General features: G+C 40.8%; 1 protein-coding gene across 1 annotated transcript in view; it reads right to left on the bottom strand.

Moving 5' to 3' along the window:
• Window positions 1-249: 249 nt before the first annotated feature.
• LOC102970811 (amyloid beta precursor protein binding family B member 1 interacting protein) overlaps window positions 250-27,045 on the bottom strand; it is a 98,799-nt gene continuing 72,003 nt past the window's right edge. Inside the window, exons 8-14 of the mRNA XM_042991261.1 lie at window positions 24,494-24,580; window positions 22,047-22,190; window positions 17,966-18,076; window positions 11,743-11,841; window positions 11,043-11,154; window positions 3,586-3,689; window positions 250-1,085 (exon numbers count right to left, since the gene is read on the bottom strand). Of these exons, the coding sequence (XP_042847195.1) occupies window positions 576-1,085; window positions 3,586-3,689; window positions 11,043-11,154; window positions 11,743-11,841; window positions 17,966-18,076; window positions 22,047-22,190; window positions 24,494-24,580 (1,167 nt within the window). The 3' untranslated portion in view covers window positions 250-575. The remainder of the gene's footprint in view (window positions 1,086-3,585; window positions 3,690-11,042; window positions 11,155-11,742; window positions 11,842-17,965; window positions 18,077-22,046; window positions 22,191-24,493; window positions 24,581-27,045) is intronic.

The following is a 27,045-nucleotide window of genomic DNA, read 5'->3' as shown; positions in this document are numbered from 1 at the left end:
TGTATGTCCAGGACTCCCGGCAATCAGGACATGAGTCTCAAAGAAACCGAATTCATTCTGCCTCCTGTTTTTTTCCTCATTCGATTTTTCAGAAAATTCTGAAGGTCATGGAGGTGGAGATGGAAAACATACCAAAAATTAACAAGATGTTAGAATTCAAAGCTATAAAGGTCAAGTATATATAATGTGGTATTGATAGCACACTAGATTTATACACTGATATTTCTAGAAATACCATCCTCAAGGAACACTTTCAAACTTTTATTAATTTGATGCTTCTGAACACAATAAAATAAACATAAAACATTCCAGTTAATTTGTAAGGGAAGATGAATTCAGGGAGGTGCAAACACATAGGAAAGGTATGTACATTTAGGCAGATACTCTTGCTTCCGTTATAGGTTAATGATTATGAACGTATTTGCGCTGCAGTGAGACGTTTTACACCATTTCTAGTCTGAATGCGTCAATATTTTATCTAAAATGAATAAGGTGTCATGAAGATAAAGTAGCAAAAATGTACTTGAGGTTAGAAATGATTATACCCATCACACAAACATATTTATCTGTTTCCCTTAGGACATGTTGCCTCTTTTCTTTTGCAAAGCTTTCATGAGATCGGACATGAAATCTTGCTCTCCGCTCCCTACTCCACCAGATGGTCCTGGATTCTCTTTCCTCTTCGGGGGAGCCGGAGGTCTTTTGCTGGCAACGGGGGGCGGCTTGGGAGAGTTGAGTGCAGGTGGGGGCGGGGGCGGGGGCGGTAATGATAACCCAGCATCCCCTGCAAACGACGGCGGTGGGGGAGGCACGAAGTCCGGGGGCCCTTCGTTAAAATCGGGGGGCGGCGGAGGGAGCTCCTCGTCGTCCTCCAGGGGCGGTGGCGGCGGGGGTGGTGGCAGAGAGTCGTCGGGCGGCGGCGCAGGGAAGCCGCTGCTCATGCCCTTGGCCCTGGGGGCTGTCGCTGGGCTGCCACAGACGTCTGAAGACCTTCGCACGGGAGGGGGCGGTGGCAGGCTGGACTTTGGAAGGTGATGGGCCCTGGGTGTTCCTGGGTCGTGGTTACCAAGAGCTGGCTTCTTGTCCTTCAACAGAGCAACCACAGCATATTTCCATTGAAAGGTGAGGTCTTGCTGATTTGGGCAGTGTCTGCTTCCTGAGGGGCAGGGGGGCCTCCACTCCTCAGGCCAATTCTACAAGTTGTTCATGAGCTAGCTCATGTTTGCTGTGAGTAAGGAGAATGACTCCAAATGGCCTCTAACATTATTACCAATAATAACGTCATTTAATGCTAACCTACCATGTCTTCTTTGGTAAATCGAAGACTTAGTCCTATTCAATGAGGTGTTTATTAGATTAGAGATGTATCTCCTCCCAACCAACCACCTTATAGGGGACTAATCCGTGTCTTTAAAAGAGCTTTAGTGATAAGGAGTTTAGCTCCTTGTGTGGTTACTTCAGTCTTTACCTACCCTAAGCTCAGCCTAAGGAAACTCAAAATGGAAGCAAAATGGCTCTCCTGGAATTCCCACTCATGCCCTGGTTCCCAAGACAAGCCACTAGGGCCCTAGACATATGCAGCCATACCATTTTCCTTGGTCTGAGTTGAGCAGGTTGTGAAGCTCAATTGTCAGAAGCAGGTGTCTGTGAAGTTATTTTCCTTTTGTACCATACCTCCAGTGGCAGAGAGCTGATTAGGAAGCTTCCCGAAACTGTCCCCAAATCTCCTGGCTTAGATGTCCTCCTCTTACAGCACAAGGATGATGTACTTTAGGCTACAGGTAACCTTTGTACAAATCTGAGCACAAAGAAGACTCTCCTCTGAAAGAACTGCCTGCCTTTTCTTGCATCAGTGGTTGCTGGCATGCTGAGAACAAAGAAACCTTTGCCCATGACTGTGGGCTACCAGGGAGAAACCAATTATATGCTTCACTCCCTCTGACCTAACAGCTTCAAGGGAGGTGGTGGGTGGACCAAGAATCCACACATCTGGTCCATAGTCTTAGATTTACCTTTTCTGAACTGTGTGAAAGTTGGCTGGCTGATCAGGTATAAATCAAGCATCATAAGCTTTACTATTTCTGTCTCAAGGTTATGTTCATATTAAATGAGCTAAAGGTGTGGCTGGGTTCTTCAGAGTAAGATTACACTGCACATGCTGCCGGCAGAAACCACAACACCGAACTTGGCCAAAGGCTAACAGAGGCGCAGTCCTTCTGCCAACGGTGGAAATCGATGATAGTAAATTACATTTATATAATGCAACTTCCCCAGGGATTCCAGGCAGCTTAGCTGAATCCCTCTGTGTCAGTGATAATTATCATTGCAATTTACAATTTATCAGGCTTTCACTTTCTTTTTTTTTTTCTTTAACAACCTCTTACCACTGACGATTAAATTTAGAAGTTTTTTTTTTTTTCCTAACAAAGTGCCTTATGATTGAGTTTTCTATTTTATTTGGTTTATTTGCTTAGCACGATAAACTAATTGACTGGTGATGTAATTAAAAAAAATTTCTGAACAGGCAGTTTGGGAACTGATGTTCACACAAGGTGAAGTGATTTCTTTTTTGGGGTCCTTTTGTTGCTTTCAGCATTTTAGAGTGTTTCTCTTTGGTAGGCATTACAGGAGCCACGGAAATAATAATCACTGAAAGTACAGTGTATGATGTCAGACTTGAGAAGCTAATAATACTAGAGTAATACAACTTTTAATGGTCTACAATGGTTTTCAAAAATTGTAAGAAATTCAATAAATACAGGATTTAATTGCTCCCACCACTGACTGATGGACAAAATCAAAGGGGAGAATGAAGTGAAAAATTACAGAAGGCACAATTATTTAAGGTTGTTTTGAATCACATATGGAAAATATTCAACAGAATAGTAAGTTGAGATGTTAGCAATTAGGCTAGTAGTAACTAGATTACAACTTTCAGCTATAATTTTTAGATAAATTTAAATGAATCTTCATTAATCTCCTTTACTGAAAAAAAAATTATGGAGAATGCTATGTCAATTTGGCTAGTATTTTAAAATGTGTTTTCTTCTCCATCACCCTGAGGATGTATGCAGAACATTAACAGAAAAATATAAAATGCACATTTTATAACAGAACCCTTTTAGTAGTCTTCTAATCTGGTTTCGGGGATTTTCACATTTAATATAGGGCTTCTGACTAACTGGTTGCTCTAATTTATTCAGGTAAAAAAAATCCCAAGGGTTTAAAACTCAGGTGCCACTTTCAGAATGCTAAAACCACTTGTCTAAATCAAAAAAAGCCCTTCAGTCAAAATCAATGGAGCTAAATTAAAAATATTTACCAAGCCTTAGCATTAAAAAAAAAATTCTTACATTTTTCTGAAGCAATGTGGTAACAGTTGGCTTTAACTTTCCATTCTAGCCTGAATAACTTTAAGATTAAAAAACCCACACAATTACCTAAATGAAATTATAGTGACTTCTTAGTAGTTGGAACTAGATTTTCTCTTTTCAGAGGAGCAGTTATTGGACACTGCTAATGGTTTAGAATACGGGCTTACTGGAGACAGTCTGAGAATGACGTCCAGTCACTCTCTGGTCTTACCTTAGTAGTTTCTGCCTGCCTCTGGGCTTCTTCAAGAACCGCATTTACAGAATGTGCAGCCTGGGGAATCTGCCCATTGGCCTGGGTGGTGCCTGCTTTAGGTCCTGAAGGGGAGAATAAAGACAAGAAGAGTGGGCAGGCATATTCAGCATTCTTGTGAGTTCATCTAAAAATATAGTTTATATTTCCAAAGCAAAAGACAAGGAATTCTAGGTATACAGGCCTTACAGAAAGTCTGGGTTCTATGGCAACACTTCATGAGATTCAGCAAAGGTTCAGGAAGGTGAATGCTTTATGTAGGCTATGACATCTCGATTAACTAGGGGCCTAGAGAATGGTATGTTCTGTTTTCAAAAGCCTTTTGACAACTGGAGAATAACTTTGAAAAACTTTTTAAAAATTCCAGTTGCTGAAGATTTTTCTGAACCCTATGTTTCAGGGTGCCTGGGTGGCTCAGTCAGTTAAGCATCCTTCTTGGTTTCAGCTCAGGTCATGATCTCATGTTTCATGGGATTGAGCCCCACGTCAGGCTCTGTGCTGCCAGCATGGATCCTGATTGGGATTCTCTCTCTCCCTCTCTTTCTGCCCCCCACCCTTATGCATGCACTTTCTCTCTCTCTCAAAAATAATAAACACTTGAAACGTATGTTTCTAGTTTCATACCATGCTGTGTATAGGAACAACTTTTAAACATTATTCTCAACAAAAAAGTAGGATGGGCACAAAAATAGAAGACACAGGGATTGAGTAAAATGTGCAGACCCCTGAGATACCCTGGAATAGGTTTTTTTTCCCAGCAAGTCATGATAAGCACTTATTTTATTTTCTTCCCTTTTAATTTACCCTTTGGCACAAAAGTGAGGCTAACTGAGGTTTTGCAGTTTTGAGGGAATCTGATGGATTTCATTGGATGTATGTGGATCTCTCTGGGTCCTTAGAGAACATCCTGGAGAGGATGGCCATGCCTCCACACACAAAAGACATTTCTCCAGTGACCAAACTGCCACCCAGCCCACAACATGAGGTCTTGCCACTGAGTGAACTCAGAGGTTCCTTTAGCTATGCCCATTGCCTGCTATTCTGTCAAATATTTATGAGATGGCCGTTTGCTTTCTTCTTTAAATATTTTTCCAGTAGCTTAAGAAACCCATTCATCTACATAACAACTCAGAGAAGGCTATTAAGGACATGACATTGGGAAGAGAGGAATGTTTGATGAGGAAGAGGATATTAACAGGGCCTAAAGTATCTCTCTGCAAATTATTAAGTGCCAAATGAAAAATCTGCACAGGAGAGATATCGGACAACACATTAACCAAGTAGTCAAAATGAATGTTTCCAACGAGGGGCAAACAGATGTCATATGTGTCTGATTGTGATAACCTGAGGACATGCGGCCCTCATGCAGTATTCCCACCAAAAATGCACTGTCTGAAATGAATCATAAGGAAACATCAGACACATCCAAATCGAGGGAATATGGATGTGATTTAGATAAAAATATCCTATCAATATTGAATACTAAATTTCCTGGATTTGCTAACTGTACTATGGTTCGTAAGAGAACAGCCTTGATTTTTAGGAGTCACAAAGGGAAGACTTAGGGGCAAAGGTGTATGATAGATTCAATCTACTCTCAAGTGATTCAGAAAAAAAAAATGTCTTTGGATAACATAGGGAGAAGTGGGAGTGGGGAGAGAGAAATGATAAAGCAAATATGGCAAACACTCAATACTGGAGATCTGGGTAAAGGGTACATGAAGGCTTTATGTACTATTCTTGCAACTTTTCTGTGTTTGAGATGATTTCAGAATGAAAAAAGGTATTCGTGTCCGTTTATGCAATTGAAATATTAGAACAGGCTAGAATTGCTTTCTCTACTGTCAGTGTTTTAATGATAAAATCCATGTCCCTTGTTCAGCAAGGACAGCCACCTCGTTGTTCTGAGTGGAGCTGTTGGAACGTACATGATGTGCCATGTAAATGTGCATTTCTCTCACTCTAAGGCTTATTAAACGTCTCTGATTAGCCACAGCTTTGTTCTGGAGGTCGGGAAGCAACAGGCCCAAACATCTTTAAGCTTTAGAATGTTTCCATTTAAGATTTTTTGTAAGACTTTGTGCACCATACCATTGTGCCTAGGAGATTTAAACATCTGAGATTCCAAAGTGCTCTATCTTCTCATTTCCTTTGGGCTATTTATTCTCTTTCTCCTCCTTCATCTTATACATATTCAAATCCTTTATTTATCTATAAACACCTTTGCATTTGTGCAAAGCACAAATTTGTGCAAGCAGAGACTAAATCTGAATACTGAAGACCATTGGGGGAAATTCTTTTGAAGGGCAAAAATTGTATTTTCTTTTTGCTTCTTTTGTCCAAACACATACACAGGCTGATTTCCCAGCAACATAGTGTGTATTTTTATGTAAGTAGGATGACCTGGTCTTTGTCTGTGAGAACAAACAGATAATAATAATAATCCTAAATGTTCCAAGCTGCTGTCTTCCTATTTACCAGGAAATCCAGTCTTTCCCATGGGCTCCCTGCCCCATCCTGGGACAACTGATGTGTGCCCACATACCCCATATATTCTGCAGGTGCCACTGACTGGGATCTAGGTTGTTCTGTCACTGTGTTAACAGTCCCAGCTGTCAAGTGGCAATACAGCCTCTCCCACTGTCTCTCTAGGAGTCCCTGGAGGAATTATGGGTGGGAAGTTTATTAAACAAATATGAGCCCACGAACCATGAGATCATGACCTGAGCCGAAGTCAGACACCCAACTGACTCAGCCATCCAGGCGCCCCCCACCTCCCTCGTTCTTAACCCATGTGGTTTGTGAAAGGCTGACCCTATCACTTGATCTGGCAAATCAGAAGACAGCATGCTCCTGGGTACAGTGAGACTGTTAGGGACAGGCACGAAACAGAGCCCTCCCAGAATTTTTTCAGAGATGGGGGCATCCTCTTTGTACTACGATTTCTCGCTGTGTGAGAAATGTAAGCCTGGAGAGTCAGTGACAGTCCTTGACATCTCAGGGGGACAGTGCCTAAATAAACAGTATCTTGACGACATCGCTTACATCCCTGGATCCTTCTATACCTGAAAGCAGCCTACCCACAGACCTCCTAGTTTTGTGCATTAATAAATCTCTCCCCATCACTCTTTGTTGCTTAAACCAGACAGAGTTAGACTGCCATGTGTCAATTGCCATGTGAAGGGTCTGGACTAAAAATAGTTGTTAAAGTCATAAAGTGATTTAATAAGTACTAAAAACACCCTCTATGGCTCTTCTCTAATAGAAAAATAAAAGCTGCCATTCATCAAGAACGAATTACTTGTTAAGCACTTTGGATACAGAACGTCTCCATGTTTTTCAGTTGGGAAAATCATAGCAGAAACACTTCATGATTTCTTTCAGTATCTAGGAGAACAGATACTAAACTAATAATCACAAAGATTATTAATTATGACTGGCTTATAAAGGACAATTCATTGTAGACCCAAGGATAGGAAGGAATTAGCTACATGAAAGAAAAAACCATCACAAACAGAGGTAATAACATCTGTGAATTCCCTAAGAAAAGATGGTGCTTGAGCCTTTGAAGAACTAGGAAGAACAACTGGCCCATGTGACAGGAACAGGAAGACACGCGTGGAGAAAGAGGCAGGAGAGCTGGGCAAGGCTCACATTATACAGGCTTAGTTGGCTTGCTAAGGATTTGGGACTTTATCTAAGAGCAGTGGGAAGCTTCTGAAAGGCTACCCACAGGGGAGAAATCATATTTACATTTAAAAAGGTGAGTCAAGGAGAGAGAAAAGTCTGCAAATGCAGGGAGTTGAGGTGGAGCACCGCCAGAGGAGGCCAAGTGAAAGATCATGGAAGTTGGGATTTGATGACAATGGAGATGAACAGATCTGGACAGATTTGACCAATATTTAGAGGGTAGAATCAATAGGAATTGGAGGTGATTGGATTTGGGCATGAGTGAGCTTTTCTTCATGTGTCCTGCATGAGCAATTGGGCAGACGATGGTATTATTTACAAAAACTGAGAACAACAGTGGGGGAGCAAGTCTGGAGAGTAAGATGAGGAGTCAGTTTTACAGACATCGAGTCTGATGTATCCAAGTGAAGCCACTGAGCAGACAGCTGGATACATGGTTTTGCAGGTCAGCAGAGAAGTCTGGGTTCGATTTATATATTTGTGGGTGATCAGCACATAGATGGTGCCAGGAGTGGATTTAGACCACTTAGAGGGACTGTCAATGAGAAAAGGGTTAGGATTGATTGACGAGGCTGTGGGCAATTTAAGGTGGGGTAGAAGAGTTAGTAGAGGAGGTTAGAAAAGAGTGACCATAGCAGTTGGGGGTATGATGAGAGGTCTGGAGCATGTGCTATCTTTTTTTTTTTTAAGTTTATTTATTTTGAGAGAGAATGCACGTGTGCATGAGTTGGGGAGGGACAGAGAGAGAGAGAGAGAGAGAGAGAGAGAGAGAGAGGGAGAGAGGAAGACAGAGGATCCGAAGTGGGTTCTGAGCTGACAGCAGAGAGCCTGATGTGGGGCTCGAACTCACCAACTCTGAGATCATGACCTGAGCTGAGGTCGGACAATAACCGACTGAGCCACCCAGGTGCCCCAAATGTGTACTATCTTGAAAGCCAATAGAGGAGACTGTTTCAAGGAGGATTGTGTTGATGCTGCTGAAAGGTCAGAGAAGAACAGGGGTTTATAATAGTTGCATTTAGCAGCCTAGAGGCCACTGGTGGGATTAGCAAGAGCATTCTCCTTAAGGCATTAGAGGCAGAAGCTTGACTGAAATTGGTGGCAGAGTCAGTGAGGGTAGAGAAGTGGAGGCAGCAAATGTAGTCTACCCTTTAAAACAGTTTGGTTGTCGGGTGGGGCAATAGCTGGAGGGAGGTGTGGAGTCATAGGAGGGTTTTAAAACTTACTTGTTTGTTTGGAGAAGGGAACAATGATAAGGACTCAGTAGAGCAGAAGAGAATGCAGAAGAGGATGGTATAATAAAGTATCTGTCGAGGCTTTGTCCTGAATTCCCGGCACAGAACTTCTAAAACTTTTGGTATTTCCAAAGTGACTGGGATATCTTTGCTATTCAGTGAACCCCTAGGATCACATCTGAGTTTATGCTAACAAGATGGGTTGGGATGTGGGCTGGTTATCAGAAAGATGAACCAAGTGATTAGAGGGTTGGGGCTTTGGGCTAATCGAACCTCTGGGGAGGGGACTGAAATCAATCATGTGGTCAATAAGAGGACAAAGAAGTTCTGCAGCCAGGACCCTCCTAGACCTTGCACTATGCATGTGTCTCTTCATTTGGCTGGTCCTGATATGTGTCCCTTATGATAAAATTGTAATAATAAGGATAGCACTTTTCTGAGTTCTGTGAGTCATTCTAATCAACCAGAACTAGTGGGAACCCCTGAAATTGTAGCCAGGAGGTCAGATGTGTGGATGACATAGGAAGAAAGGCAGCTTTGTTGGGGACAGTGCCCTTGGTCTGAGCTAACTCCATTGGTGGGTGTCAGAGTACTGCAAAACATCAGCTGGTGTTGGAATAGGGACCAGGGCATGCATGGAAGGAATGGCCCTTGTTAGGATGTAACAGAATGGATGCAACTAGGATGGGTGCAGACGCAGGTAAGTTGTTGGTTTTAGTGGTGGGGAGTCAAAGGAGTTCCCATTTGATGGTTCCTTTGCTGAGAGTGAAAGATTTTGGGGTTGGAAATCTGAGGAGAGTGAAGAACATCCAAAACAATGAGAAACTAGGAGATTACATTGACTGGAACAGGTTTGCTCAACATTATTGACATTTGGGACTGGAAAATTTTTTGTTGTGTGGGGGCCTATCCTATGCATTGTAGGAGGCAGCATTCCTAGCCTCTACCCATTAGATGTCACTGGCATTTCCCCCAAGGTGTGACAACCAAAAATGTTTCTAGACATTGTCAAATGTTTCCCAGTGGTCAAAGTCATCCCTGGCTGAAGACTGCCAGTCTACAGAAACACAGTGAGATCAATAGGCAGTATTAAGTGTCCAGTTGTGGGTGATATCCAAAGCTCTGTGGTGGAATCACTTGCTTCCTCTTTTTGGTGACCAGCCCCCATCCTAAAGGTACCTACGGGCCTCCACCCATGGGAGTGAGCCAGATATGCCTCCCACAGAGCCCAGGAGTCTTTACTGGAAAGGAAACCAATGACCCTGGGACAGATGCCCTAGATGGTTTCAGCATGCCTCACCCCAAAGAGTGAAAGGGGAAGCTTGACAGCCAAGAACTTTTAAGTGGTGTTTCACTCTCAAGCTGAAGACTAACAGAATTAGGAAACCCAACTCTCAACCAACCTCAGCAACCCTTTGTTTAGTAACTCAATAAACATTTACTATGTGCCAGGCTTTTAAGCTCTGGGAACACAATGTGTGCAACATGGTGAAATGGTCCTTTGTCCTTTCAAGACTTAAGAGTCTGGTAGAGAAAACAGGCACCAAATGAGTTAATGGATATATAAAATGATTACACATTGTGGTAAGTGCTCTACAGAAAACAGTTTTATTCAGCATAGACACTTCCGGAAACTCATTGTTCACAGAGCAGCCAGGCTGGACACATCTAATGGAAATATTTTTAAATGTTGGGTTAAATCTACCTTATTGCACCTTCCACACTTTTAAGCTGCTTTTACCCTTTGAGCAGCAAAGAATACACATACTAGCCTTATGTTAGGACTGTTCTTTAACACTGAAAAACAATGACCAGAACTTTTCTGCTGTAAATAGTGCCAGTTCTTTCAACCATTAGTTATCATAAAGACAATGTGTGTGAATTGTAGCTCAGCCACTGACAAGATGCTGGGTACATGCTTCTCCCAGCTTCAGTTTCCTCAGCTGAGGAGCGCAGATGATAATCTATACTTTGCAGGGCTGTTGTAAGAATCAGAGCGATTATATGTAAAGCAATGCATTGTACCCTCTTCATCTCTCAGTGTTCTGTCCTCCTTAAAAATATACGCAAGAAGCTGTTATGTTATTATAGAATGTGATATCCAGGATTGGGTACAAGGCTCTGGCCATGATATCACTGAGCCGAAACACCCGGGAATGATCTCGTCCTTTGGGTGGGCTGTCTGCTGGGTGCTAGTGGCTTTGGACAAATATAACCTTTATACTCTGATGAGACACAGTACTCGACCAGCTCACCCTACACTGGTGATCGCCATCCTATCCATGAGCATATCATGAGAAAAGTGATAGAAGCTTTGCTTAAGAATCACTTCTGAAGAAATAGATCCAGGTGTGTGGAAATCTTGAGCCTGACCATCAGAAGGGAAACGTACACAGTGCCAACAAAGTTCTGTTTTTACAAAATGTGTTGTGTAAGTTTGAACATGAGCTCTGAGCTCTGAACAGGTGTGAGAATTTCTTCCCTGCACGGTACCTGTAGCAGGCGGGGGTGGTGGAACTGCACCGACAGTACTCAGGTTCGTCCGAGAGGCGAGCCCGGCCCTCTCCAGAGCCCGCTGATAGTTATCATAGAGAGTCTTCCCGTACTGGGGAGAGAACACAAAAGAAGCAAGAGAGGAATCCATTTATCCCAGATTCTGCACTTGATTGCAATATACGTACTGAGACAAAAAAAAAGTACTTTGTAGCTACTCTTTTCTGGAGTTGTTTTTTTAGTGTAAGGATTCCAACAAAACATCCACAAATCGTTTATTTTTCACATGTTAAGTAATTTTCCAGATTGGCAGAGTCAGTTAATACTTTCATATCCAGACATTAGAGGAGAGCTTTCGCCACCCGATTTTGAGTACATGAGTCTTCATATAAATCTACCAGTTTCCACATCGTGTTTCTTAATTACACACGACACATGCAAAGCTCTCCAAGAGTAAATGAAGGTCTGAGAAGTCTCAAGGGAGAGTAAACCCTGATTCTCAGGTCATTGGAGAGGTCCGTGTTTCTATCACTCCCCGCTATTAAAAAAACCCCCAATGGGCAAATAAATGAGATAGTATCTTCAGCTCTGATTCACGGAGAATGGGTCAGCTGTTTCTCAGCAGCACGGAGACTGGACCCACCCAGGTCAGGATGCTGGTATGCAATTCAAGATAGGGTGAGCCCAAATGCTCTCTCACCTTGGCAATCCTTATTCCCATGACCCACTGGTTTAGGGTTCTTGCATCGTCACAGCAGAGATATTTGATATACTGGGACTCCTTCTGAATTTGGGGATGCTAGAAAAAAGTAATTTCAAAGACCATTTATAAACTATTAGCACTTTTCAAAAAAAATTTAAGACTGTAACAATGTTAATTTCCTGATGTGGTGGCAAATTGCTACTGGCAGCAATTTCAGGATTAGAAATAGGGGTATTTTTAGAATGGGCTAAATTTTGAAAGGATTTAAGAGATTTGTGACATGATTTATCATAAGCACCTCTTACTGTATTATCCATAATAATTTTAATTTCTCCTTTTTTTTTTTTAGCTTTTAAAAGCCTTTGCATATACCACGTCTCCTTTCCCACAAGAAATCCGAATCGTTTCTCCATTTATCAAATAAAGGAACTTCCCTGATGCAATTCTTAAGTCCCAGAATTAATGCTTTGTGACTCCCAACCAGTCCTAGGGATATTTAGGGATATCTCCCCTATCAGAATTCAGGGTTTCACCTTTTCTTAACTGTCATCTCCTACTCATACTGGCCATCTTGGCCTCTGGATGGGTGTCCCAGGGAAGGAATATTCTATCTATTCTCAAGTGGCAATGTCTTGGGGTGTTGCACTAGGGTCCAAGCCCTCCAGGAGCTCATGGTCAGAGACAGCAGTGACACTGGCAGGCATGAAGAGGGGAGAGAGACACTGGTCTCTGGTCACCAGATCACCTGGGCCCCTCTTCCTTAATCCTTGTTGCCTCTGTAATTTCTGTTGTGTGTGTCTGTCTCTGATAGACTGTGTGCTCTGTGAGGGTGGGGACCATGTCTGCCGTTCACTGCTGAAGACCCCCAGTGCTTAGCAATGGCCTGGCATGTGGTCAGTATTCTGGTTTAGAGGTGGAAATAACTGTTGAAGGAAATAATGAACAAAAGCAAGATTTCCTGTTCAGCCAGAAGTGTCATGGGTACAAGGTGAGGGGCAGGCAACCAAATCTAGATTTTAAGATTTGTGCCATGTGAATTTTCATGGGCCTTTATCATTTTTAATAAGTTTTATTATAGAGAAAAATAATTACAAACATAGCCGTCATGTGTGCATGCATGTGTGTGTGTGTGTGTGTGTGTGTGTGTGTGTGTGTGTGTGTGAGACCAACTCTTCTGCCTCCATCTCTCAGAGGAGCTTGTTAATCCTGCTAGGACAGGTAGTGGTGGTGCACATGAAATGGAGTGCTGACAGAGTGGGAAGCCATCCTCAGTGCGGGAAAGGAGTGGAGCTGACCAGTTCCTCTCTAAGGGTATTGCACAGACTACTCCCTTTCACTTTTGCTTCCAGCTTCATCACTGACCTTCAAGGAAATGGCTGTTTTTAAAGCTGATGTAAGCCAGCGACTCCGTGCCTTTAACTTCAGTGTGAATCTGAGAAGCAACATCTGGACCAGTCACCCTGCTGATCTAACAACTCATTGCTGTTATTGCCCAGAAGGGATAACAAGACCCATACAGACTCTTAGGAGCTTGATGAGAGCTTAGTAAGTTTTGGTTTTACAAATGGGAAAACTGAGGCCCAGAGAAGTTACTATATATTTTACCCCATGGTACACTAGAACCTTGTGGGTCTCTTGTCCTACTGCCTAGAATTTCTGTATTTATATTAAGCTATTAGGTCAAAATTCCAAACTTTAAAGATACCACACACACAAAAAAATCAGAAATTGTAAAGAATTCCTTCTTTTGGCCCTTTGACCCAGTTGAGGAATGTCCACCTTTATACTTTTATCTTTAAATGGACCATTCCCTTGGTTTAGGTCTTTCAGCCCTCAGAATCTGCATCTGTATCACGAAAAATCATCCTAGGTTTTCCGGGGGTGACAGACACTAGGCTGCCCAATGATGCCTGTAGTTCTCCATTCTGGCAGCAGATGGCAGCATGCACTTTGTATGGCTGCTGCGCATTTCTTCGTTATTGGGGTTCAGTGCTTCCTCATTAATATAACTGTTAGATTTTAGCTTTACAAATGTTACCCCAATGATCGTTCCCGTTGGAGGCCCTTAAATTGAAAGTATCAACGCGGATAATGTGGCCCAACAGCAAAAACGGATTTGTTACATTAATTAACTGGAAGGTCACACTGATGATAAGTACACTAAGCTGAGGACTTAGTCCCTATATGGAATGTGACATTCCACAAATGCCTGCAGCACTCTCTCCAGCCATAAAATTCACAAAACCAAACCACAGTCCTTGTCTTCCAGCACCAGAAACAAAGCCCCTTAACTTATAACAGTGTTCTTTTTTAAAAAATTGTTTTTAAATGTTTATTTTTGAGAGAGAGACAAAGTGTGAGCGGGGGAAGGGCAGAGAGAGGGAGACACAGAATGTGAAGCAGGCTCCAGGCTCTGAGCTGTCAGCACAGAGTCCAACATGGGGCTTGAACTCACGAACTCAAGATCATGACCTGAGCCAAAGTCGGACGCTTAACCGACTGAGCCACCCAGGCACCCCATAACAGTATTCTTATTGACGGTCATTTAAGAGGGGCAAACATGGGTGTCTTCGGCAGTTTGCTGTTTATAATTTTTCTTAGAAAGCAGCTGTTATTTTATTTCTGACACATTTAAAAAGTTGACAATGTTACCTTGGCTTTTGGTGTATTAAAATATTTTTCATTTATTTTTTGGTTCCTGGCATGTGAGAGCCAGGTTCCCAAGAGCAGACTTTACATCATGTATGCTTGCAGTCAAATGCACAAATCAGCTGTCTGGGTAGAGGTATCCACTTAAACAGCACAATAAATAATTCTTAAGTATGTTATTTATCCAAACAGAGTAAAATCCAAATAGAGTAAAAGCCATTCAACATAACGGCTTTTGAGCATAAGAAAGAGGCAAGAACTCTTGAACTTGAGTTCCAACAATGGCTCCTCCTATGGTGATGAGACAGGTGTACAGAACTTGGTTCATTCTCTCCAACATTCTCATTGACCTCCTTACACTACACGTACTACAAATGTATACAGGAGACAGCATCCGATGACCTCAAAGGCCTCTTGAAATCCTTAAATTTTATGATTCTAAGATGAGCTAATCTAGTGGGCACGAGGCTCCTTTCTGGCTCTCAGGACATCCTATAGCAAGTAACTGTGCTTGTTTTCCAGTCATGGCTTAGGACCCTGCCAAAGGGTTTACTCCTTAACTGAGCCTTTTGCTGAAAAATTATTTATAAAGGGGTTTAAGGAAAAAATGCTGGTTCAGTACCCCTGGCCAGACTCTTGTGCAACTGGTTTGATTATTCCTGACCATAAACAGAGAGAAGCTCTTGTAGGACATGCTGAAAGGCACACAAAGGTCAGGGCAATTGCAGAACATTACTGTTAAGAGGGATCTTACAGATCCTCTAAAGTGAAGTAACTATGTGTTATAAACAAGAAAACTATGCCAGAGAGGGTAAGTCATTTGTCCAAGACCAAAGGGAGTGGGTGAACTAAGAGCAAAGCACCTACACATTCACCAAATACCTCTGGGTGCTTAGGAATATGTTCCTCATTAATATAGATAAGAGGCTCACACCATAATTAGGAAGTGGTGGCTGGGGGTGTTGTGGGGGAGACATATGTAAAGAAATCTATGATTACCCTATGACATGGTGAGTTTCATAGTAAAAGTTTGAAAACAGAAAATGAGAAAGGCTCATTGGAAGAAGCTATAGAGTACTGTAACACATCTGAGGAACATCTAGAAATTCTGTGTGGCTAACGTCTGGGATCCATGGAAAGAAGAGACAGAAAATCAGCTCGAGAGAGCCAGAGTCAAGGGCTCATGTCAAACTTGGATCTGGACATTGTCCTCTAGGTATCAGACATTTTAAAAGAGCAGAGTGATACAGGCAGCAACTGGCAGCCGTGTGGAAGACGGGCCTGGAGTGACAAGGAAGGACAGACAGAGAGGGCTAGATGAGAGACGTCTCAGATGGAAAATCAGAGTGTGATGATGGATTGGACAAGAAAGGGAACAGGAGGGACTTTTAGGAAGATTTCTCTATTTCTAGCTTGGAAAAGCAGATGGGTATTATGGGTTTAATTGTGTCCCCTGCAAAGATATGCTGCAGTCCTAACTGCTGATACCTGTGATTATGACCTTATTTGTAAATAGGTTCTTTGTAGATGTAATCAAGTTAGGATGGGGTCATGCTTGGTTAGGGTGGGCCCTAATCCAATATGACTGGTGTCCCTGTAGGAAGAGAAGAAACACAAACACATACAGAGAGGAGGGCCATGTGATATAGAGGCAGAGATTGGCATTATGCAGCTACAAGCCCAGGAAGGAGTGCCAAAGACTGCTGGAAATTGTCAGAAGCTAGGAGAGAGGCATGGAACACATTTCCCCTCAGAGCCCTCCAAAAGGAACCGACCCTCCTGACAGCTTGATTTTAAACTTCTGGATTCCTGAACCGTGAGAGCTTAAGTTTCCATTATTTTAAGTCAACCAGTTTGTGGCACTTTGTCATGGCAGCCCATCCTCCCCACCCCCCCCCCCCCGCCCCAAAACTAATACAGCAGGTGATGGTATCATTCATCTTGATAGGGACTGCAGGAAGGAGTTTATGAGGGTGGAGGGAGGGTTGAATCACCATCTGACAGGTTATGGTTGAAGTGCCCTCAGTGCAGTTACCTCAAGGGTGGGGCTGGGAGAGAAGGTGAGACTGTCAGCTATAGACTGGGAATTATTAGCATACAGATGACAGCTGGAGCTGTGGCTGTGACTATGACTTCTCAGAGAGAGCACGAGTCTGGTGAGAACAGAATACAGAACCCAGGAGCACATCCCAGAATGTGTGGAAAGAGGAGGAACCCACAGAAATGGAGGAGCAGATGAACAGAGGGGGCTAGGCAGAGGGCTAGAAAATGAGGCAGTTATCACCAATGCAAAGATGCCAGGAGGACCAGAAGCCTGAGGACTGAAACTGCTGACTGTTCATTGGAAACTTTTTAAAAAGTTTTTTTTTTTTAATTTATTTTGAGGGGAGGAGGGGCAGGGAGAGAGAGGGAGAGAGAGAATCCCAAGATGTCAATGCTGAGCCCAATTTGGGGCTTGATCTCATAACCATGAGATCATGACCTGAGATGAAATCAAGAGTGCAGACTTAACTGATGCACACCTCACTGGACACTTTAGTAACAGTTACAGCACAGGAGGGAGGAGAAGCCTGCAGAGTGCAAGCTCCACAGAGAAGTTCTTTGTTTTGTTCATTATATCCCAACCTCTCAGAAAGCAGTTGGCTGGAGAGAAATATTTTGGAATGAATGAGTTTTACTGACAGAATGAAAGTTGAGGACATGGAGGACATATTGCTTTCCCAAGAAGTCTGAGTTAAAGGGAAGACAGAAGCAGGCGTTGCTTAAAGGAATGGGGTGGATCAAACTGAGGGAAGTAACTTGGAACCTCCCAAACCAAGGAATATTTGAACGCGTTGTAGCCCAAGAGAAGAATTCTCTGGAGAGAGGTTGAAGATGCTGAAGCAAAACGGAGTCACCGATGGTACGGTCCCAGGGAAGGGCTAATGCTGGAGAGGGACTGGCCTTGGAGGAGGGAGCCTTTTCCTCTGAGGCGCAGAGTTGTGAGGATGATTACTCCATTAGATAAGTTCAGAAGTAAATATGAAGTAAACCAGGGCAACTCAATCCTTCTCTTTTCTGTCTTCTGCAAGTAGAAGGCAAGGTATGCTGAGAAGTTCGTAGATGAGAGACCCTTTGAGAAGAGTGTAGACAATGTCTGGGGACAAGGTAGAAGACGAAGTTGAGTGGAAAGCAGGGAAAAGCTACTAAAATCTTCTGTGACTGCAGGAGCTGACACAGTTAGCAAAAAGCAGACTCAAGAACCAGAAGTGAGTGATTTAGCCCAGTTGTATGAGCCCCAAATGTGACACGGCTCTTGAGTAGACTAAGGAAAGGAAGGTGCAGAACTAAAAGAATGTTGACCCTAAATCCTAGCTCTAAGAAGTGATGAAGAAGCCTGGACAGATTCATTTTAAAGTTTTAGAATCAGAAACAGGAATTCAGGGTAGAAATGCTTCCACTTTTCCTATTTCAAAAAAATTATTATGATACAGTTGTGGTTAATTATGGGACACTTAACGCTTTTTTCCTTAAAAGGAAATATTAACTCAACTTGTTCACAAATCTAAATCAAGGACTTCGTACAACACACCTTTAAAACAAAGCAGTGGTCAGTCGGTGCTTTGTATTTCATTTTACACTGAATCCCATAGTAAATGTTGACATTTTCAAACTGTATAAAGCATGCCAGATCTCGAGATGTCTGAAAGAGAAGAGAAAAAAAATCACTTTAACTGAGTTGACAGCTAATAAATTTTCAAGGTCGTCCTTGATGGCACAACTAAGGATTACATTTTAGCAGAAAAATATTGAATTTCGGCAACTTGTTTAAGCATCTATCACGTATAAGTCTTCTAAAAGTCAAGACTGCGTTTTAAGAGGTACATGAGCACACCCAAGACGAAACAGTGTTCCACAAACCCAGAAATGGAGCGAAAGATTATACCGCTGTTCTAGCACCTGCGTGTGGACTCTCAGCAGCAGATCTGACGGACTGACCTTGAGTCATTGTTATTGATGCAGTCAAGACAAGGAGACTGACCGTCTAGTCGGAAATTTCATTTTGGCTTTTGCCATTCTAAGTCAGTGATGGATTTCATGATTGAGCATTAAAAAAGAAAAAGCCCTCTTCAGGATAAACAATAAGAGGTAAATTTGATGCTCAGTAAATTAGCACATACTTCATGCACTTCTCCCTGAGAAAAAGGATTCCTTTCATGCTTTCTCGTTAGTGCTGGCGGTGTTGCTATGGAAACAGAAACCTCTCCTCCATGTATAATATGTGTTGTGAGGACTGCAACCTCTAATCTACATATTTGGTTATACTTCCATTACAAATTCGCTCTATTATTGTCTTTTTACCTTCACATTCCATAGTTCTTTACCAGGTTAGTGAATAAAGAATAGAGGGCAGAATTGCTACACCTCAGTGCACAATTAGTCCTTTATATATGGTTGCACGGTTTTTTTTCTTGCAAGGTATTTTCTTCTGGCTTTTCAAAGTCCTGTTTTTTTATTAAAAATATAAAATATATTCATCATAATTTTTAAAAATAATGTATTAGACGTATATATAATAAAATGAAAATCTTCCTCCACACTCTTTTCTCTGGAAGTACCATTGTTAATAGTTTGGAAGTATTCTTCCAAATTCTTCTGGGTGAACATTTATATACATATGTATGTGCAGACACACCCACTTACATACATACACATCCACAAATTGAAAAATATGAATGAAATTTTACTATAAATACTGTTCCATGAATTTGTTTTCTTAACATGAGGTCTTTCTATATGTCAAGACATATATGAATGGATAGATACATCACAGTCATGTAATGGCTGCACAGCATCTCACTGAATAGGTGCAATGATTTACTTAGCCATTCTACCAAAAATGACTAGAGGTTATTGCAATATTTTGCTCTTTCAAAAAATACTGTGCATCTGAGCAAATATTTCCATGGGACAGATTGCTAAATGTGCAGCTGCCATTTCAAGGGGTATTCCCCTTTATATTTGAATAGATGTTAAATTGTTCCCCAATATGGCTGCACTCATTTATATTTTCACCTCCAGAGCACGACTGTGCCCACTTTTCTTACTCCTGCTAAAATTTGGATATTATCAATATTGTTAATTTTATCAATCCCACAGGAAGAAATATTTCACTTTTTAATTTACATTTCCCTGATTAGTAAGACAGAGCAACTTTTTAATTATTCACTGGCTACTGATATTTCTTTTTCTGTAAATTCTCACTTAATAGCCATTGCCATCTTTCTGTGAGTACATTTGTCTTTTTCTTATTGATTTGTTGAGGTCTTTATATTTTGTGGATAATCATATTTGGTTATACATGCTGAAGTGTACTCTTTGACTCCAGAACTAGTCTTTAACTTCTTCTTTGGTATCTTTGGCTATAAAGAATTTAAAAAAAAATCTTACACTGTCAAATTTTCTCCTTTATAATTTTGAGCTTCTAGTCTTGCTGAAGGTTTCCCCAACCCTGAATTATGAAAATATTAACCCATGTTTTTTAGAAGAAAATTTAAAAGAAAATATAGATAAAAGAAGATTTAAAAATTTTTTCTAAATAGATTTAATTAACCTAGGATTTAATTTGGAACATGGTATGAGGTAGGAAACTACTTTCTCCCAATGGTGATACAATTATTTCACTGCTATTTATTAAATACCACATTCTTTCCCCATTGCTATAAAATTCTCACTTCAATTTCCCTTATATTATCAGATCTCAGTGTTGATCTGTTTTCTCTACTTGTGCTATAGTTTTCATCTAATGTTTTGACATCTGGGAGGAGGGGTTCTACCTCAATGTTCTTCACATTTTTTTTTTTGGAACAGTATCTCTTTCTGATGAATTTTAGAATCAGTCTGTGAACTTCAAGTAAAAAAATCCTATTGAAATTTTTCTTGGGATTTAATATATAGAAAGTTTTTGGGGGAGATTCATATCTTTTCATCTAGCAACATGGTACATTTCTATGTATTTAGTTCTATTTTAGTTCCTTTATTAAATTTTGTATTTTATGCCATATAGGTCTTGAACATTTCCTGTTGAGTTTATTGTTAGGTATTTTGTATTTTTTGTTTCTACTATGCATTAAATAATTCATTATATTTTAATTAGCATATTATCTGTACAAAAGAAAATAATTTCTTGTTTGGTAAATTTACTTGGTCTTAATAGTTTTTCAGTTGAGTGTCTTATATTGTCTGGTAGACAATCATGTCAAGAGTGAATAAAGACAGTTTGGGTCACCTGGGTGGTTGGTTGCTCAGGTTGGTTGCTGACTCTTGATTTTGACTCAGGTCATGATCCCAGGGTCGTGAGATAGAGCCCTGTATCAGACTCCGTGCTGAGCATGGAGCCTGCTTAAGATTCTCTCTCTCTCCCTCTGTCCCTCTCCCCAAATTGTGCTCTCTCTCTTTAAAATAAAAAAATTTAAAAAAAATTAAAAAAAAAAGAATGAATACAGTTTTGCCTCTTCATTTCCAAAAATTCTACTTATTCTTTCTCTTCATTCCTTAGCTCCTTCCTCCATTCCGAGGTTAATGGTAGCAGTGAGAGAAAGTACTCTTGCCCAAAGCCAATGTGTTGTGATAGGTTTATTTATACATCTAATTTACATGTATAGCACTTCCAAAATAATTTCTGTGTCAGCTATTACATCCCAGTGTGGGGCCAGAATGAAGGTGGCATAAATGGGAAGGTATCAGTTCTCTAAGACTGACACTAAGTAGGCCCAGTAGCTGCCCTCCACCAGGCATTACCCATAATGCCTCTCCTGCATTCCCACAGAGATAAGAGAGTCTTCTAACTAGAGGAGCAGATCTGGATATTTCCCATGACTTCACCTGCTTGGGAATGTGGGTCAAGCCTTATTAGAAACCTGCAGTTTGTACATATGCCATTGGGTGGTGCCCTGGATTTGGCAGTGAAGGCAAAATGCTTCAGCATACCCCAGCTATAGAGAGCTGAGAAGTATCCTAAAGCTTTTTAATGGTGAACAAAAGATGGAAATGCCCCAAGCCTCTAAAAAAAAAGTCTCAGGAAAAGCTAATGGTCATAATGAGAGTCTAAATTCATTTCAAAGATGAGGAATTTATGATATGCTTGTACTTCTGAGGCAATAATCCTGAATCACCAAGTAGAAGTTAAACGATAGCTAAGATCCTCTCTTAAAACAGGCAGGGAAAAGCATATAGCACACCTCAGAGAACAATTTAAATGCTCAGGGAATAAGGGCTACAATCTTGATGTAGATCTGTCAATGCTTATACCTCTATGATTCCAGATAGAAGTTTATATATAGACTATAGAACAAGAGAGTAAATACAGGAGGAAAACGTCTTCAGAAATAGGTATGTAAAGTAGCAAATTACTCTCTAGAAAAGTGCTTCTGCTATAATTTTTGAAACCTGACTTTAAAACAGATAAAATTCTTTGCCTTCAGGAGAAAGCTATGGAAAAATTCAAAAGAACTTCTGTAATTCTGTCAGAATAGGATATGCATTTATATAAACACTGTAGGAACACAAATCTCAGAACAAAGGAGTGTATTTAAATTACTGTCTGAGAATTTCTTCAGTTTCATTTTCATGAAATGATTTTTTGATAAAGCGTATTACTTTATTTTCCTGACCTTAGTCTTTCCTTTGGGTACATAATAAATTCCAGACGCCCGTAAAAGAAAATAGCGCCTTTTCCAGGATTTCTTTCCGTCTTCTTTCAGATAAAGAGCTCCTTCAAGTTCTGGCACAATGACAGATGTTCCACAGAAACTTTCCTGAAATTGAGATTCCAATTATGGAGAACACGTGAAAAAAACCCACAAATTTTTGTTCACATTTAAACAAACTATGGCAAACTAGCCTTTTAGCCAAACCAGCTAAAAGTCACTTGTCTGTAACTCTGAATGCATACAATTATACTGCATGCTGTTTGCCAAAAGAAAGGAAGGATACCATGGTGTAGACTTCAAGGCTTCTCAACCACTTACTTTTGTGACCGTGGGCAAGTCATTAAATCTCAGTTCCTTTGCTTGCAAAAATGGAGTAATAATAGCTCCAACTTCATAAGAAAGGTTATGAGTACAATCTTGGTATACTGTGAAAGTAAGCATTAAATAAAGGCTATTTCTGTTATTATAAGTTGGTAAATAGAAAAATTATTCCTTTTACTATAAGTAAAAATAATTACTATTTTACTGCCACTAAACAGAAAAGTTAGAATATATAATCCTTCACATAAACGTGTGTATGTTAATTTATTCTTGGGATAGTTTTCTTATTGAAGAATGAAGAAGGCAGTTATTAACACTATGGTTATCAGAAAAGGACAAGGACAAAGCAAATTCTCTAGGTGTAGATTTTCGAATGTGAAAACTTACATATAATGAAATAATTCTTAGTAAATTTCTTTTAAAAAGCAATTCAGTAAAAGTAAAGCATTCTATTCCAGTTCAAATACTCAAACTTACTTTTGGCTTTCTTTTTTGTAACTCTCAACCCCCTTCTACTCCATCTCATAAATGGAGAATAACTTCTAGTTTTGTACCCTGCCAGGAAATGTATATATAGTGGAGCTGGGACACATTTTTGTTCATATTCTCCTCCAATTTAGCTAGTATTAGTTGCCTTGTCAATAATCTCTTCAATCAGATATTTGGCCCAAATTAGAAAGCAGAATAGTGCTGATTTTTCATAGTGTAACATCCTTTGTATTTTCTTTCACATCCAGCCTTTAATGCACCGCTGAAGTCCTAGAACAAGAACTATTCAGGCAACTGTATAAACCAAGGCACAAGCTGTCTCTGAGTTACAGACAGCTGATAATTAAAAACAAATGGCTGTGTCAGGAAACTTCACTCTCCCCTTCCCTGTCTGTCAGTTTCCATCACTGCTAGGTACACTCAGAACCTGAATCTCCTTGTTGCTGGGTACCCGGTGCTTTTTCTTCCTCGACACAACCTGGAGTCTGCTAAATGCAGAGAATGTCCCTATTCCCACTGCTACGCCTTCGTGTGAAATACCCATTGTGCTCTTGGCTCCAGAAGCCGGAATTTATAACATGTTTTCAGGACCTTGTGAGTGGCAGAAGGTTCTGATGTCTGCTCCATCTGGTTACGGGCCTGTGAGAATGTGATGGGGAGAGAAACCTGTGCGGGAGCCTGGCCAGGTCTTGGTGAATAAGAGAAAGGGTGCTAATCAATGTCAGCGAACTGGCTCCAGGTGTGAACATGCATCCAGAGCTCACCAGGTCATCTGAATCTTCAGAAGAAGCCTCACAAGAAAAGAAAAGGTCAACACATTTTTGAAGGTGGAGAAAACCTGGGCTGGAACCCTACACAGGTTTTCTTCACCCTCACAAGTGTGTTGACTTTAGATCTCTGCACTCATCTGCATTATGTGCTGGGAGCAGAGCCCTGATTTTTAGCACAGTTACTATGTGAAAACTCACTAGGAGTTTCAAAAAAAACCAACCATCAAATAAACTTCTGGAACACGCCTGTGTAGTGATAATCACGAACATCTGCACAGTAATCGACCCAGTGCTTCCATTACCGCCCTGGATCGCTGTAATAATTCAGTATGATCCAGGACATTGAGGTTCTTGGACTTGCTGCATAACATCCGAACCTCAATGGCAGACCCAGACCTTGTGTCAGGTCTCCTAAGTGCAAAGCCCACAATTCCTACCACACCTGGCTACTGAAAGAACATCTTAGAATTCACCGTAAACAAGGTTTGGAAATCCTTACATCTGACTTCTGGGGAGCACTTCAGTAATGAAAAACATGGAATGTTAAGAGACGAGTTTTACGTGGATTCTTAAGTGTTTTAGGTGAGAATCACTAATCCAAGTTCATGAAAGTAAAATATAGTCTAAAGCCATACTTTTAAACAACTGACTCAAATAACCAGTTTAATTATCTAAATAGCTATAATTTAGTAATAATTTGATTTTAAAACCCCAAGTTGAAATTTCAGTGTGTCTCAGAATATCCCATTGTTCTAAGAAGCAAATAATTTAAAAATAGGTACAGTTAACATCCTTCTCTTTTCTTCTACTCTGCAAAATTACATTTACCTCAAGTAAGGATTCCTTGTTCTTAGCATTCATTTTCTCACTTGTTTCCTTCCCTTCTTTTTTTCCTTTGTTATCCAAGTAAAAAGTCTAAAGAAAATATTAAGAGATCAGAATCAGTGAGTGTTCATCGCCATGCTAGGGACTCACTGTCTTGCTGTAGAGAGAAGACGCACCTATAGGAAAAAGAGTGGGGACCACAGCATATGGTATCTGTCAACCAAGTGCCTTACCGAGGCTTTACCAAGTGCTGATTACTGAGGCGGATGTAAAACCTTCTCTTCCTCCCATTGTGCACAATCAACGAGGAAACAAACATAAGATAGAAAACACTAGCAAAGGTTATGACAACATTTAATTGTTAAATTCCATTGTCTAGAAAACTTGTCAAATGCTGGAAGCAGGGAGACCCTAATGTACTGGAAGAGCCTGGGTCTGGATTGCTGGTGGAACCCGTGCCCCATGTGCTTGTGGAGGTCATGTAGCCTCCCAACGTCCTGTGGACTAGAGATTCTGGCTGATGAAGAGAAACTTGAAATCTGGATTTTTATAAATTTAGTGACTACTTTAAGTTTTAAAAACCACAGCACAGGGTTTGCTGCTTGGCAACTTCTAAGGACAGACAGAAGCAGAAAGGGAATTTCTGGAAAGGGAACTAGCCTCACAACGGACAGGGAAGACCATGGTTTTAAAGCATTTATGAATGGGTGCATAGTCTCTAAGTGGGGTTTGTATTAACCCATGTATCATACCTTGTTAATACTGAGTATCAATGAGAGGGCTGAGACAAAATGATAAACGAATGTTTCCAAAAAATCATGAGTATCCAAGGGTTATTAATCTTCACATAACCAGTACAATATACAAAGTGATTATTATGAGTGACCAGTGTCATAATTAAAACACTGAGGACTTTTATGTGAAAATGTAGAGTTTTGTAAAATAACGCATGAAAAAAATGTATTAAAACTGGAACATATACCTCTGGAGGACAGTGACTGAATTTAGACACAAATGTGTCTAACAGACACAGGAAAAGATGCTCAATATCTGTAAAAATACAAATTAAAACTACAATGAGATATAACTTCCCATCTGTCAGAATGGCCAAAATTAACAAAACAAGAAACAACAAGTGTTAGTGAGGATGTAGAGAAAAAGGAACACTCATGCACTGTTGGTGGGAATGCAAACTGGTGCAGCTATTCTGGAAAACAGGATGAGGTTCCTCAAAAAGTTAAAAATAGAACTACCCTATGATCCAGGAATCGCATTACTGGGTATTTACCCCAAAAGTACAAAAACACTAATTCAAAAGGATGCATGCACCCCTATGGTTATTGCAGCATTATTTACAATAGCCAAACTAGGGAAGCAGCCCAGGTGTCCATCAATAGATGAATGGATAAAGAACACACACACACACACACACACACACACACACACACACACAGGAATATTACTTAGCCATAAAAAAGAATAAAATCTTGGGGCGCCTGGGTGGCGCAGTCAGTTAAGCGTCCGACTTCAGCCAGGTCACGATCTCGCGGTCCGTGAGTTCGAGCCCCGCGTCAGGCTCTGGGCTGATGGCTCGGAGCCTGGAGCCTGTTTCTGATTCTGTGTCTCCCTCTCTCTCTGCCCCTCCCCCGTTCATGCTCTGTCTCTCTCTGTCCCAAAAATAAATAAAAAACGTTGAAAAAAAAATAAAAAAAAAAAAGAATAAAATCTTGATGTTTGCAACAACAGAGATGGAGCTAGATGGAAACCAATTTGACAATAAATTATATATATATGTATATATATATTCTATATATATATATATATACATATATATAAAAGACTGACAAAAAAAAGAGGTGGAGCTAGAGACCACAATGCTAAGTGAAATAAGTCAGTCAGAGAAAAACAAATACCGTATGATTTCACTCATGTGTGGAATTTAAGAAACAAAACAAACAAGCAAAGGAAAAAAAGAGAGATACAAACCAAAAGACTCTTAACTACAGAGAACAAACTGATGGTTACCAGAGGGGATGTGGGTGGGGGGGGGGGAATGAGAGAAATAGGTGATGAGGATTAAGGAATGCACTTTTCATAAGAAGCACTGGGCAAGATATGGAATTGTTCAATTACTCACTATATTGTCCACCCGAGACTAATAGAACATTTTTTAAAAAGTTTATTTATTTATTTAGAGAGAGATGAGGGAATGGGAAGAGAGAGAGAGAGACAAAGAATCTGAAGCAGGCTCCACACTTTTAGCACAGAGCCCTATGCAGGGCTTGAAGTCACGAACCGTGAGATTATGACCCGAGCCGAAACCAAGAGCTGGATGCTTAGCCAACTGAGCCACCTAGGCTCCCCAAAATAATGCTGTATGTTAACTATACTGAAATTAAAATGAAAACTAACTTGGGGCACCTGGGTGGCTTAATCGGTTGAGTGTCCGACTTCGGCTCAGGTCATGATCTCACTGTTTGTGGGTTCGAGCCCCATGTCGGGCTCTGTGCTGACAGTTCAGAGCCTGGAGCCTGCTTCAGATTCTGTCTCCCTCT

This window comes from Panthera tigris, chromosome B4 (assembly GCF_018350195.1).
Source record: "Panthera tigris isolate Pti1 chromosome B4, P.tigris_Pti1_mat1.1, whole genome shotgun sequence".
Lineage (NCBI taxonomy): Eukaryota > Metazoa > Chordata > Mammalia > Carnivora > Felidae > Panthera > Panthera tigris.
Note: the sequence above shows the minus strand (reverse complement) of the source record. Positions and strands in the feature narration are given on the sequence as shown.